The sequence below is a fragment of the Protomyctophum bolini genome, assembly GCF_963924005.1.
Source record: "Protomyctophum bolini genome assembly, chromosome: 22".
NCBI lineage: Eukaryota > Metazoa > Chordata > Actinopteri > Myctophiformes > Myctophidae > Protomyctophum > Protomyctophum bolini.
In genome coordinates, this window is record NC_137883.1 from 13828643 (window position 1) to 13844359 (window position 15717).

At 39.6% G+C, this 15717-nt stretch overlaps 3 protein-coding genes across 4 annotated transcripts in view; all 3 read right to left on the reverse strand.

Annotated features, from left to right (window-relative positions):
* Positions 1 to 280, reverse strand: part of LOC308309639 (uncharacterized protein) — a gene marked incomplete at its 5' end in the record, with an annotated part of 7399 nt that extends 7119 nt beyond the window's left edge. The window contains 2 exons of the mRNA XM_080755549.1: positions 23 to 99; positions 272 to 280. Coding sequence (XP_080611675.1) covers positions 23 to 99; positions 272 to 280 — 86 coding nt within the window. The remainder of the gene's footprint in view (positions 1 to 22; positions 100 to 271) is intronic.
* Positions 281 to 5754: 5474 nt separating this feature from the next.
* Positions 5755 to 14153, reverse strand: LOC308310320 (uncharacterized protein). 2 transcript variants are annotated; one of them, XM_080756622.1, is made up of 3 exons: positions 13994 to 14153; positions 10963 to 11104; positions 5755 to 8943 (listed from the first exon to the last, which is right to left on the reverse strand). In XM_080756622.1, exons 2-3 carry the CDS (start codon positions 11024 to 11026, stop codon positions 6494 to 6496), a joined length of 2514 nt encoding a protein of 837 aa, XP_080612748.1. In that variant the 5' UTR covers positions 11027 to 11104; positions 13994 to 14153; the 3' UTR covers positions 5755 to 6493. The 2 variants fall into 2 exon arrangements, with proteins under 2 accessions (XP_080612748.1, XP_080612747.1); XM_080756621.1 differs by having other exon boundaries at positions 13989 to 14153.
* Positions 14154 to 15254: 1101 nt separating this feature from the next.
* clip1b (CAP-GLY domain containing linker protein 1b) overlaps positions 15255 to 15717 on the reverse strand; it is a 48027-nt gene continuing 47564 nt past the window's right edge. The window contains exon 24 of the transcript XR_013963477.1: positions 15255 to 15279. The gene's annotated coding sequence lies outside the window, so the exon portion shown is untranslated. The remainder of the gene's footprint in view (positions 15280 to 15717) is intronic.

The window sequence follows — 15717 nt, forward strand, 5'->3', positions numbered from 1 at the left end:
GAACCACTGCTGCCATCTTTGCCATGGCTGTGTTGTTGTTTCCCGCTTCTTTCCAGCCTTCAGAACCAGAGGGTGGCATAGAGGCAGGGTCAACCCGCCCTGAACAACAAAAGGACAATGAAAGCCTGTGAGAACTTCTTTTCGGACTGGCCATCAGAAGAAAGTGTCGGAAGCATTATTTTCGTAGCATCAGTGTGTGTGTGTGTGTGTGTGTGTGTGTGTGTGTGTGTGTGTGTGTGTGTGTGTGTGCATGCGTTATGTGCGTGCTCACAGTGCGCATCTGTTCGTAGCATAAGTTTTGTGCACCGCTGCATGGACTAATCAAACGGGTAAAGTCAAGCAGATCTCACTCGGAGAGGTATTGAGTCAGCAAATCAAAGACGTTGGTGAATCTGTGAAGTTGTGGTACAATCGGAAGGGGTCCTTGAGGGGGGTTCCCTTCCCAGACAAATGATTGATTGTTGGGAAGTGGGAACCAAACGGCTAATGTTACATGTCAAGTCGGCTGTGCTTGAGAATAGGCCTGTCACAATTATCATACTATATATAAGTATTAATTAACTCAATGTCTGAATGAATTAATGAATGTCTGTCAGAAACAGTCGTAGCTCCTCACTGCCTGCACCAATCGCTTCCACTTTTCACACAGGCATTGACCATACTAATATGGAGGTCTTAACGAAGCCCTTTTTTCAATTTTACAAATTATTGATCAATAATTAATTTATTACCGAATTAAAAATTCCCATCAACTTACATGGACAATGCGGAAAACGGACCTACAGTTACAACACTTGGTGGGGAGGCATCTTCCCATATAGGCCACGCCCATTTGCATCAGTATAGATTTTCCGCCATTTAGAATTTTCTTCCAAACACACTTTTTGCTCTTCCACTATACAGCTTTTGTACAAATCTCACAAAAATCAGTACACATGATCTCTGGACCCTAACCCTAACCCTATATATATAAACGCCCCAGTCAGAATTTTCATAGTCTGTATCATTCGGCTGTAATCGACGTCAAAAGTTAGTGGGAGCTAGGGCCTGTTTTACAACAAATGACACAAACCACCAACGGAATGTCCAATCCACTCCAAATTTCATTCACATGTCGTGGGTGGTTTAATCAATGGAAATTTCGTTTGTTGCAAAAACATGCTTTTGGGGAGAGAAAGCGCTAAACGTTTGTTGCAAAAACATGCTTTTGGGGAGATAAAGCGTGCGCTCGGGCGAAAACAGCTAATCTACAAGCCCACAACATCACAGGTTGCAAAAGCCATGAGTTTTCTCAAGCCAGAGCTCAAAATTGTGCACATTTTGGACGCAAATGCACCTACAATTTGATCTGTGCGACTTACAAAATACATTTGGGAGTACCTGTGCGACTGTCCATAGTTTATGTAGTGCATGTCAAACTGGGGGCCTTCATACTTTTTAAATGGGGGTCTGTGGGCTAATAAGTGTAAATGTTGCAGTCCTTGCCATGAACATATTTCCCTATCATTCATTTGTACAAATACTTTCATGTTATAGTGCTGTTTTTATTAATTAAAGAAAACACAAATATATCACACAAGTTAAAATGAACGGCAATTCAAGATATTTATGGAGGGGGGGGGGACAATATCTTACAACGGGTAAGGACTAGTTAGTATAAGCGTCTAATCGCAATTATTTGAGATAATCCCAATGATTTCAGATAATCACAATTATTTTTGCATACATCATGATATTTGCATGATCAATCTTCTATGTTGAAAACTGTCCATACATTTTCAAAAAAAAATCAAAAATAGCAGAAATTGAAAATCTACAAGCTACATGTTGCAAGCTTGTAGATCAACTATTTCCACTATTTTGTAATTTTTTTGGAGAGATGTGTTTAAATTAATATTAAATGTGTCAATGATTTCTTTGTGTCATATCTACCCTGTGTAATTTGTCATTACGAAGCCTAAAAGGAAAACAGAAATATAAATTGTAACGTTCCAATGTTCAATGCAAAAACAATGATACAATTAAATTGTTAAATTGCAATTATTTGTGTGACAATTAATCGTCAACTACAATTTCTAATCGTGACAGCCCTACTTGAGAACCACTGCATTAAAGGATAACAGTTTTAAGGGCTGTTTGGTCACACAGAGCAGTTTCAAATAGTCATACACCTGCCATATTGGGGACCAACAGGTGTTGCAAACAATCCACTAACCGGTTAGTTGATAAGTGGCGTTTTTTATTATCATCTGAGAATCTTAATTCATCAACATTTTGCTGATATACAGAAAGAATACAAAGGGCATTTTAAATTATTATTTGCATTCTTTGACCATTTGAGATACAGGGCCAGGCAATGGCATCTTTGGATAAGGAATACATTTAAATGAAAAGTGCACTGTCTTGACTTGTTTGTCACATCACATGCAAAAGCAGAGACATTGCTGTGGCTACTAGGGCTGCACGATTCTTGCTCAAATGTGAATCTACATTTTCCTCCGCAAGAATTGAGATAACGATTCTCACACGATTCTCATTTCTTCCATGAAAATATGTATTGTCTTTAGTCTGTAGTTGCTGAACATTACTACATTAAAAATGTGGCACCTGGTGCCAACTACTGTGGCTTTAAACAGACAACATCAAAGCGGTTGACTTAAACCTCTGAGCTCTCTTAAAGTCTCTCTCTTGTAGAAAATGAATTGCACAGGCAATTGTGCACTTTTACTCAAGTAAATGTTGAATTCCGGACGTTTTCTATATTGCAGTATTGATACTTTTAAGTAAAAAAAAATTGACTACTTTTTCGACCGCTATAAATAAATAAATAAAATAAACTATAAATATCACTAACTGTCTAGTGAAAACCTGATATCTCAGAAACTGTTACTTTTTAGGAAATGTAGAAAAATGACCTGCCATGTGTGTTCTAATGGATCCAATGTGATTAGTATTTAATCACTAGCTCTAGTTAATAGTATACTTGTCGTTCAATATTTATTTATAAAGCCCCCTTGGCCCCACTCCTCAAACCCACCTCACCGCTGCCCATTATGACAGACTGGAATGGAGACAGTCTCGCGACTGCATGGCGACAACCGACCGTCGGGGCAGTGTGGAGCTGGCTTTAGAGTTGACGACAGCCAGCTCCACACTGCTGTACTGTACTGTACAGCATCTTGCAATGGGTCCACAAGATTCGATACAGCACTAAGACAGCACCCATGTACCAGTCTAAATACTTCCTTAATGTCAACGAAGTCCACACCCATAACACCAGAGGGAGATCAACAAACATGTGCAACTCAGATTCGGCACAAAGGGACTAAATTATTTTCGCTCCTATGCCACCAAAATGTGGAACGCCCTACCGCCCTACGACCCTACAGTCATTAAGACATGTGAATCCCTTGACTCCTTCAAAACCGCTCTCAAAGGGCACCTACGGACGGCTGCAATTCGAAACTGGGCCCCGTAAAATCTGAATCCCCCACCCACCCCTTTTCCCCCTCACTGTATTTTTCCATTTTTACCTCCTATGATGATTTCCTCTTTTAGCTAATATAGCTATATAGAAGAGTAAATTTGTACGTCTCTAATTGTTATGATGAATTGAACATGGTGGGCCCTATTAAACAAGTGTAATACTTTATGGTGTCGTCCACAGTTAACAGTTTTGTATTGAGTTGTGCATGCACAACATTGGACTGTAAGAATCCAGGTACGTACGTGTGCAGTTGTGCACTGCACGTACCTGGATTCTTACAGTCCAATGTTGGTAGCCCTGACTTTGACTACCAATAGATATACAGTAGTTATATTGTAATAAGATACTCTACCATTATATATGTTGTAGGCCTATTAGTTATACCATAACATATTTTGGACATTTCTAACTGTGGTCTTTGTTCCTCACCTAAAAGACATCTTCAGTCTCTGTTGTTAGAATTGCATTCGACGACGTCAAACATCTCTTCATCAGCCACAGGGATCAGTCTCTGGTTCATCAAGGACTTCATTCATTCAGTGTTTGTTGTAAAGTCGCAATTAATTAATTAATTACCGCTATTCGAAGTGGAACAAACTAAAATCTAACGCGTTAGCTCCTAATTGGTTAGCTCTCGTACGTTGCCAATCATGAATGAACACATTGAACAGCATAGAGTATAGATCAACAATCAACAATAATAATGAACTTCCGGGTCAGCTCAAAGTTGAAGTTGTGATCTTTTCTCGGTGGTGATGTGGCGCTTCACTGCTTACCGCCCCTGCTGGCCAAGGTGTGTACAGCTCCATTGAAGCTTTGATCATTCCCGACCAGTGGTTTTTCATCAAACCTTTTCATTTCAAGGCCCATTACCTATTAGGCATTTGAGCATATGTCGTTTTTCATGATTAAATTTTTTTTGTCGAAAACCATGAAAACCATATTGGTTACAGCCCTGTGTATTGCACTTGAGTACAGTTGAGGTATTTACTGTACTTAAATGAAGATCAAATAATAGTAAACAAACCAATTTGAATTTGATAAGCTACAACTGCATGGTGCAAACTTAAATTAATCTAACTAAGGAGTTCGATAAACTTGAGGTGATGCCCCTTAACACAGACATGTATGCTAAGGTGTGGTCAGGCTGGTTTCACTTTCGATCACATAACACTTGTCCCAGGATGATCTGAAGATACACGTGGCCCACCCATCTGACCACGTAGGACTATAGTAAATGATAAAAAAAGAAATCGCTATAAAATTATGTAAAAAAAATACATATTTAGCCCCATGCGCGAATGCTCGAAAAAAACTAAAGTTGTCCTTTAAGTGCCTCTGAAACCTTACTTAGTGTCAATGTCTGCATTATATTTTCCTCCAGTAACTCCAGGCTGATGTGTTACGTCATAACCCGGTTTTAGATGGCCATTTAGACGTATTTTCAGACGTCTAATAGCCCGAAAAATGCTCAGTGAGTTGCCCGTCCGGCCAGTACAAGTCATCTTCAACTTGCCCAAAAAGTTAATCGTCCATTATAAAATGATAGGCAAAATTGTAATTACAGTTCAATTTAAGTTATTTTTGTGCGATAAAAATGTCAACCATTTTGTATGCCAAATACGCAGATTACCTACATAGCTATGTTGTTTATATATGGTTGAGTCCATTCTCAAATGAGCACTGATGAATTGAACAAGGTGGACCCTCTTGTAAACAAGTGTAGTGCTGTATTGGGTCGTCCACTCACAGTTAACAGTTTTTTTGTATTGAGTTGTGCAGGAAATGTACTGTAATTCTGCAAACTGTTAATAAATACTTCAATGGATCAAAAACTTGCCTGGTCGGGTGGGCAACCCTAGTGTCAACTTAACGCCTGATCATATTAAATCCTTAAAGACATTTTTTTGACTGTGTAATACCGTGGCTGTCACTGTATACCTTTGATAGTTTCATTTATTTGCGTCTTTCTTTTTCTCGTTTTAATTGTTCTCTTTTCTTGTTTTTTGTGTATTTCTCTTTGCAGCACTTAGATTCAACCTTGGTAATTTGAAATGTGCTAGTTTGTTTAGCTTTTTTGCACTCTCGATTTGTATTATTATCATTATTGTTGTGATGACTATAAACAGTAGGTCTATGTATTATAGCCAATATATATAATAACTGGACACAGTCAGGTACAATATAAAATTCTTAGCACGGGAGCTTTGTTTATTTCCACCGTCTCTGTCTCATACAACGTTTAACTGACATCCGGTCTGGTGCTTTTCAGAATAAGACTTAGTGGTAATAGTAAATCCTTCATAATATCAGTATCAAACGTTACATCACCCTTTAACAAGAAAATAAGATGTGCCTATGCAGAGCATCAAATGACATGCAAAAAAAATAAGGAACTTAAACCACCATCTTAAGCCACAATGTTCAAGTCGCAGTATAGCCTACTGTAAAATCCTTGGCAGCAGTGGCACGAACTATGAGAACGCCCAAGGGTGCTGAACCTGAACATCTCATTTTTGACACCATTAAATGATTCCTGTTTAGACACTACTTTCTTAATCTATAATATATTTTAAAGATCATAGTAGGCTGACTTTCTAAACCAAGGTTTTTAGTATGGATTGTGGTTTTAACATGACATTGAAGCTGGGTGCTAATTTTGAATCCGTCTTCCTCAGCTCTAAAAACTATTGTCTGAAACTAAACAGGCTGGTTAAAACTCACCCGTGGCTCCCAAAAGGTTAAAACTAGCCCGTCGTGGGTTAAAACTAACCCGTGGCTTATGACATGCTTGGCAGGTTACAACTAACCAGTGGCAGGTTAAAACTAACCATGCAAGCTTACGTTTAGGGTTGGGTTTTGGGTAGGGTGCCGGACTGATGACTAAGTATATCAGACCAAACACATGCAACCCAATAAGAATGTAATCATCAGATTTCTATGCTTCATATTGCAATACATTACTCTAGCACACTATCCAAAATTATATTAAACACAACAGAATAGTTAAAGTTTCAGGCAGGATTTACGCCTACTCATGTGACTTTTCAGTGTACTTGTCTGAGCAAAGCCTTTACCACAAACAGTACAACTAAAGGGTCTTTCCCCAGTATGAGTCCTCATATGCACTACAAACGCATTTCTGGTGGCAAAACCTTTGCCACAAACTGAACAAGTAAAGGGTTTTTCACCTGTATGGGTCCTCATGTGCCTTGTCAAATCAGATATCTGACCAAAGCCTTTGCTACAAATTGTACAACTAAAAGGCTTTTCTCCTGTATGACCCATCATGTGGAGCTTCAGATGGCTGCTGAAGCTAAAGTCTTTACCACAAACTGTGCAAAGAAAAGGTTTATCTCCCGTAGGCGAGTCTACCTTATGAGTCATCATGTGGGCCTTTAGTTTTGAATTACATTGGAAGCTGTTGCCACAAACTATGCAACTACAGGGTTTTTCTCCTGTATGAGTCTTAATGTGGACCTTTAGATTCTTACTCTCTCTGAAGGTTTTGGCACACACTTTACAACGAAAGGGTCTTTCACCTGTACGTGTATGAGTCTTCATGTGGCACTTTAGATTCTTGCTATCTGTGAAGGTTTTTGTACAGACTTTACAACTAAAGGGTCTTTCACCTGTACGTGTATGAATCCTCATGTGGTCCTTAAGTGTCCAGTCCTGTGTGAAGGTTTTCGCACAGACTGTGCAACTAAAGGGTTTTTCGCCTGTATGGGTCCTCGTATGCTTTTTTAGAGTTGCCTTAGTTGTGAGACTTTTGCCACACAATGTACAAACATAGGGCTGTTCCTCTGTATGAGTCCTCATGTGCACTACTTTTGCACTATTCACCTGGAATCTTTTACCACAAACTGTACAAACAAAGGGTTTTTCACCTGTATGAATCCTCATGTGCACTGCTATATAACCACTATGCATGAATCTTTTGCCACAAATTTGACAACTGAATGGTTTTTCCCCTGTATGAGTCCTCATGTGCACTGCTATAGTAGACCTTTGATAGAATCTTTTGCCACAAATTGTACAACTGAAGGGTTTTTCCCCTGAATGTATCCTCATGTGTGCTTTTAGTGTGGTATTTTCATAAAATCCTTTGCCACAAACTGTACAAAGTGAGGGTTTTTCCCCTGTATGAGTCTTCAAGTGGCTCTTTAATTTGACTTTACTAGCAAAGCGTTTCCCACAAAGTTCACAACTATAGGGAGTTTCCCCTGTATGAGTCCTCATATGCATAACTTTTGTAGAGTGATCAGTAAAACGTTTGTCACAAACTGTACAACTAAAGGGTTTTTCACCTGTATGGGTCCTCATGTGTAACTTAAGTGTACAATTCAAATTGAAGGTTTTGGAACAAACTGTACAACGAAAGGGCATTTCTCCCGTGTGATTCCTCATGTGTATTTTTAGACCCTGAGCATAAACAAATGTTTTTTCACAAACGGTACAGTGAAAAAGTTGTCCTGTATGAATCCTTGTGTGTTGCACAAGCGTTCGTTTACAATTAAAGCTCTTGCCACACACGGTACAACTAAAGGGTCTTTCCCCTGTATGAGACCTCATATGCACTACAAATGCATTTATTTGGGCAAAACTTTTGCCACAAACTGTACAGAGAAAGGGCTTTTCACCTGTATGAGTCCTCATGTGTGCCTTAAGTGTACGATTCAATTTGAAGGTTTTGGAACAAATGGAACAATGAAAGGGCTTTTCCCCTGTGTGATTCCTCATGTGTACTTTCAGACCTTCAGCCTGAACAAAGGCTTTTTCACAAACTGTACAATGAAAAGGTTTTCCTGTATGAATCCTTGTGTGTTGCACAAGATTACTCTTACGAGGAAAGCTCTTGACACAAAAAGTACAACGAAAGGGTTTTTCCCCAGTATGGGTTCTCATATGTTCTACAAGATGTGACGTTTTGCTAAAGCTTTTGCCACAAACCTCACAATGGTTTTTTTCCTTGCCTGTGTGATTCAAGGATGGAGTATGTTTGGATGATTTTAGGTCCTGGGACAGCTTGTTTCTCAAACACAATTTTGGTCCATCAGTATTTTGTGTCTTGTGCGATTTCAGTGTGTTTAAAGCTGACTGACGTTCCCTGGTCTCCTCCAAATCACCACTGTCATCTGTGTCAGATTCAAAACAGTGGGAAGAGAGGGAGAGCTGGTCATCATCACTAGTTGGTTGTGATGGTACCCAATAATTTATATAAGCTTGTGTTTTCATGTGTTCAGTTGAGGTGCTGGCTAGAGGCTCTGTCTCTTTGTTTTCATCATCATCTTCACTTTTCACTGCTAGTAATGACAGTGTTTTCCCATCAGTCTCCTCTGGTCTTTGAAGTAGCTCCTCCTGTTGATCTTTAAACTGCAGAGGTTCTGGTTCCTCCAGGACCAGACTTGGGCTCCTCTCCTTCTCTCCCTCTGCGCCAGGCAGGTGCAAGAAGTCTAGACAAAAGATTTAATGAGAAAAAATGAAACTACCGTAAATCCTCTTTTAGGAACCCGGGCTATTATTTGTCTCAACCGATCCCGATACCGGGCTTTTATTGGAAGGAGGCAGCTATAAGAAGGAGGCCTTTTATTTCTAATTTTCAAACTGATCATAATGAACAAATCACATTTTGGGTCAGTTAGAACACAGTAAAATGTATTGGGCTCATAGCCTATTGAAACCAAGTCCTCGTGAAATATGGCCCTTCATGCAACGTTCGTTGCATGAAGGGCAGATCTGTGGGGGCTCTCTCCCGAAGTTATTAACTTTGTTGTTGTATTGTGTGCGAGCTGAGCACCGCGGCCACGGCATGGACAGTGGACGCTGACGTGACAGGCACAGCCAGCCAGAGTAGCGAAAGTAACAGATACGGCACTTGAAAAAAAAAAAACACAAAAAACCCCGGCTCATAAAAGAAGACCGGAATTTATTTACTTAATTCAACGCCATCCCCGGTGATTAATAGGGGCCCGGTAATTAATAGAAAGGAGGCGTTTATTGGAGGAGTTACGGTATGTTTGGACCATACTTTTATCCATTAAATGTTTCCTCTGTTTTGTAGCTGTGGTAGCTGGATGGACTTCTGCTGTCCACAATTTTATGTTTTGGGCAAGGTATTGATTGATTGGTGTGAGACATCAACACCAGTGCTATTCTGTGTGGAGTTTGCATGTTCTCTCCGTGTCCCCTAGGGTAGATAGTGTAGGTACCCTCACAAAAAACATGCAGTAATCCTGGTCTCTAAACTTCCTCCTCCTGGCCAGCCGGGGCGCCTGATGGACGTGAAAGGAACTGGTTGAAATAACGTGTTCCTTCCACGCGCTACGTCCAACCAGGGAAACTCCCCCTGTCAGGTGTAAAGGAGAAATTTGGACACTCATGCATGAAGGAAGCATGAGTTCAAGTCTGTTGCTCTCCCCAGGTTGGCGGAGGGTGTGTAGAGCCCAAGATCACATTAGATAATTGACACAGGGGTGAAAAATGTGTTCGTGGGATATCGTGGGATAAAAGAAAAACCCCACCAGTGCTATTCCAATCTGATACTTCAAAATTATGCACATTTTTGGTAATGCCACGGTGATGGAGCTTTGCCTCAGTTCTGTACTGTAACGCATATCATTAGCTACAGCTGTGTTGCTTACACCACAGTGTACTAAATGTCACCCCTACAGGGCAGGTACACAGCTACGTCATTTCGTTTTTCTACCCTTTTCCAGTTCCATCATCAAGTCGATGACAAAGTTGATTCTTCTTTTGCAGATGTTTGTTTAGTCGAGGAAAAATAGCATGTGTCCCCTGGACTGACTGTCGGACTGTTTGCCCTGACTTGCTTGCTTTTATTTGTTCTTTTCAGCTTTCATTCATAATTTTGCTTTATCTGCTTTTAACGTCCATGTTGATTTATTTTAGCCCCTCAATAGGCCTTGGCTTTTTCCAGGCAACCATTGCAAATAAGTGTTCTTAAGGACATGCCTGCAGTGTTGGAATGTAATTAAGTATATTTACTGTAATTAAGTATATTAACTAAAGTATTGCACTTGAGTACAATTTTGAGGTATTTTACTACAACCTACTAAATATACTAAATAGTCCTAGACCACAGATTACTGACGTTTTGACAAGAATATTCTCAGAAATGTTTACGTTTCCAAATGAATTTGAAAAATGTAGTTAATAACATTTAAAAACGCAAATAATGAATAAATCTTTTTTAAAGCTGCGTCACAGAGCATTTCCTGTTGTATCGATATACAATACGATTATCGGCAAGGAATATGATACGATTATTCCCATATCGATTAATTGAACCCACCCCTAATCTGTACTCCGTAGAGGTGGGCAGGTTCTTTACCTCGGCACCACCCAATTAGCTCACGGACCATTTATTATCTAAAAACAATTACCAATAATCTGTTAACAAATACCTCAAATTGAAGTAGAAACCACCAGTAAAAGATAATAATACAACATACCTGTCCTGTCCAACTTTACAACAGTTTTCAGTTTTGCGTCTTGCAGTTCACGTTCCTGGTCCATCTCTCGCTGTTCCTGACAACGTTGAATATTTTCTGGAGGCCTTCTCTTTTGATACTGTAGACCTCTCCCTGTGGTGCTCTGTGGAAATCACCAGAAGAAAAACAAAAGATAAATAACAAAACAAGTTAACAAAAAGTTTAGTGATCATTCTGCAACCCTAATAGACCAGTCAATCCAAGTAACATGTCTGATGCCAAAGACTTCTTTATAATTACACCGGTAGGAGGCTGAAAACGTGTGGGTACGTCTTTAGAAAAAAAAGTGATCGCTAAAATATAGCGGCCATGGTTAGGCAACGCCTTGCTGAGCACCTCCTGGACCTGTTTTGCTGCTTCGACACCCTACCCCAAACCTAACCTAACCTAACCTCACAGGGAAGCCACCGGTGAGTCTTAACCGGCCACGCATGTCGGGAGCCACGTGAGTCTTATCCGTGCATTTGTCAGACTGTTGCATGTCGGACTGTAATATATGTTTTCCCTAGCCCACACTACTCAGTGCTCAGGGTTTAAAATGGCCTAAAACTTGGTATTGTTCTATATACAGACAGTGAAAAATATATCAAAAGTATAAAAATGTGTCTCCCCAGAAGCCAAGTTTGAAAACATGTTCAATAGTTAGAAGTACTAGTTTAATAACATACTCTACTGTACAGATTTACTAGTTAAATTGTAGTAACGATCTCTACCGTACTAGTTATATTGTATTAACAAACTACTTTACAGATGCTCTATTGATTATATTGTAATAATAATAACACTACAGTATAGATAGTCGCTGTAGGGCGAATGTCCAAAACGTTCTTCTGCCTATACACGTACGCCATGTCCTAGAGTGAGCGAATAGGGGAAGGGGATCAACGTCACGTGATTCTTTCTTTGATCCCGCAAAAGCCTGGATGTGTCTCAAAGAATATGATTAATCTTTTCCTATTTGGATCCGTAGCCACTGGCACTGCCTAGTTTGTCCATCTGTACCGGCATAGATTGATTGGTCATGCCTGCCTGTCATCAATCATGTGCTTGTTTCTAGAATGCGGCATATTAGTTTTTCTTCACCCCAAAAAATTGCATCTTTGTTTATGATTAAATATTAACGAGAAGCCTATCTGAGAGTAGCCTAAATGTTCTAGCTTCACAACGTCAAACGTCTATTGCAAAGTTTTTGGAGAAAAAAAGGAGGTCAGCAGTCCCTAGAGGAGCAGTTGTATCCCGAGGACTTCACCTTTACTGGGCAACTCCAAAACAGCGTCCGCCCTTGATTACTACGTGATTGAAGACATAAAGGTCATAATTGTAATTTTTGCCAAATGGATTTTCATTGATTGTGTCTATGGTAAGGTAAGGTAATTTTATTTATAGAGCGCCTTTCAAAACAGTTGTTACAAGGTGCTGTACAATAAAATAAAAGGAATAAAACAAGAACATCTCAATCAAAAATAAACCAACAATGAAATAAGAAACAGAGCAGCAAAGACAGTATCTAGAAATAGATAAGATAGAACAGTACATAGAAATCACTGGAGCAAGCCAAAATGTTTGCGGTACAAATGCGTTTTCAGTAGCTTCTTAAAGATGCCAACAGACACAGCGTTTCTCAAGCAGAGTGGTAAATCATTCCACAGCATAGGTGCAACAAATTCGTAAGCTTGATCACCTTTGGTTCGCAGCTTAGTGGCGGGGATAATGAGAAAACCTTTGTCTGAAGACCTAAGTTGTCTCACAGGAGTGATGTGTGACCACCTTTGTGTATTGGTTAACAGTCTAGCAGCCGCATTCTTCACAAGTTGGAGGCGGTATATAGAGGAGCGACGCAATGTTGTAAACAAAGAATTACAATAGTCCAGCGTGGATAATTTTTTCCAGGTCTTGTGGTGTTAAAGTCTTAATTTTAGCAATGTTTCTCAACTGGAAAAAACATGTTTGGACAACCTTTTTTACATGTGGTTCGATGTGGTCCAATAGCATATCCGTCTGCTGCTATGCTATGGGATGCTATCTTGTGAATTTGTAATTTGGAAGCGAGTTGAAAGAAACTAGCTGTTGTGCATTCTTCAATCCTGTGTGTGTGTGTGTGTGTGTGTGTGTGTGTGTGTGTGTGTGTGTACAAACATTGCTTTAACACACACACATTGAATTCCACTGACAATGAATGGCCAGCTTTGAGTGTTTGTGTAAACAAACATTGAATGCCATTGACAAAGAATGACCAGTTTTGAGTGTTTGCATGTAAACAATTAAACATTGAAGACGAAGGTGAGGACGCAAATTGTGATTGGACAGAAACAGAATGAGAAAAGATGATGTATGATGATTAACACAGATTTGTGAGTGGTGCAACCACTCCAAGGAACAGTTCACCTATGTGACGTTAATGAGCACCAGTATGAGTACCAGTAGGGGCACTGTTGTGCCAGAAACAGAGAGAGACAGTGCTGCACTGTTGCCTGCTAATGAGAGAGCGAGAGAGAGAGTTATTGTAATAAGAAATGCAGTTCAGAAATGTCATGTGAATCCCTAGATTCCTTCAAAACCGCTCTCTCCCCTACTGTACACCCTCGCTCTCGCTCTCTCTTCTATTAAACAGTGTTTATTTGATTATGTTTTTAGCAAAGAAGTGTATATTTGTACGTCTTTAAATGTTCTAATGAATTGAAAATGGAGGACCCATAAACTCTGCACTTTATATTTATACTTCCTGCACGGTGTTGTTAAAAAGGAAAAAGAAATGCACACACGCAATGTCAAAGCAAATTCCTATGTGTTTTACAAAATGGCAAATAAAGGTATCTGAATCTGAAACCCTGATGTAAAGAAGTCTTAGTGCTTTTTCTGGTTTTATCCTCTAACAGTTTTTGTATTGACTTGTGCTTTTCTTGAACTGTACCCATTCTACAAACTATTACAAAGTTCAACCAATCAATCATAAGTAGGGTAATTTATAATCTAACATAGATACGGACCTCACCTCACAGACAAGACATCTAAAATTCAGTCAACGAGCCCAAACGTCTCTTCATCAGCCATAGGGAGTCTCTGGTTCGTCAAGGACTTCATTTGTCAAGGACTTCATTCATTGTAAAGTCACAATGAAGCATTAAATGAATTAATTCTATTCCAAAGTGAAACAATCCAACATTGGCTCTGGCTCTCGTTAATGTACCAGTCGTGGTGTGCGCGCGCGCGTGGCCCATCGTCAAAGGAATAAACTTCCGGGTCAGCTCAAAGTTGTGATCTTGGTGGTGAATGATGGGATGCTTCCTGCCCCCTGCTGGCCAAGGTGTGTACTTAAATGCTTAAGACATTTTAATGTTTTTTGATTATTTCTTTTTCCACTGGTTTTAATGTCCTTTCTTGTCGTTAAAAATATTTTTTATCTTCGAAAATCATGGAAAAACAATATATATTGTAGGCCTATGTACAGTTGGCCTATGTAGTTTTTTAGTAAGTCATCCAAAAGCGTTTTTGGAATCAAATGGACCCGTGAGGTACACTCACAAGGGTCCATTTGGTTCAGTAGCTATCAATCATTTAACTGGGGATCCCACACCCTCAAAAAGGACCCCTGAGGGTCCCCGGACCACACTTTGAGAACCAGTAGTCTATATGCAGCATCACAGCCTTTGCTTTTCCCCATTGTGCAATATGGTGGTTTCTGCTGTCCACAATGGATGGTTGTTGTTACACTTATACATGATTATTATTATCTGGATGTTCTTGTTTATGTACGGTATGTTTACTGTGTTTTAGGCTATAGTATTTATGATCTGCTGTAGCATAAATTGCCCAATTTGGGAATTAACTCCTGGGTGATTTTCACCAGGACAATTATGTTGATGTGATTTTTATAATATTGCTCATGTCTGAGGTGGGTGGGTCGTTGGGTAGCTGGTGTTCGGGTGAGTTTCACCCGAGTTTAGTGATATTTTTTCCCCTCTTTTTTGTCCCAGGAAAGGGTGGACCAAAGGAGAAGTTCCCAGCTCCATTTGAAAAATGGGGGTGAAATGTCATGTTGAAATATTAAAGTAGAGTACGTCAAATTGCCATGTCTTGATGTACTTGAATATTTATTTTATGGAATATTATATCTGGTAATATAAAATATAAACAAAAGTTGAGTTTAGTGTTGAGGTTTAGTGTTAAGGTTAAGGTTTGTAGATTAGAAGAAACAGAATGAAAACAAAAACAGCCAGAAATTATGTCTGTGTTTCATAGCATTTGAACTATTAGGAGTATAACAATACATAGAATAATCTGTATTCCTCATCCTTGAAAATGTAGGATTAGTCACCAGAATCAGGATCATATGTGGTCTAGAAGTTGAGATATTGTAAAAAAAAAATAACAGTAGGCCTAGGTGGTGGCCATTTTGAAAAAAGGCTGCCATGGTCACAGGACAAATCTAAATATTAGCACTGTATTCCTCATCCTTGAAAATGTAGGATTAGTCACCAGAATCAAGATCCTAGGTGGTCTACTCTAGAACCTCAAAATGTAAACTAACAGCAGCTCGTGGCCATTTTGAAAAATGGCTGCCATGGTCACCACAGGACAAATCTGCGATGACCCGATATCGCAGATAGCCAAAAACGTTCTTTATGGCATGCTCCAACTGTGTACCAAATGTCATGCTTTTATCATAAAGTGCACGATTCTCGCCTGCAGAGGCTCCGCTAGCCAGGCGCGGCTGCA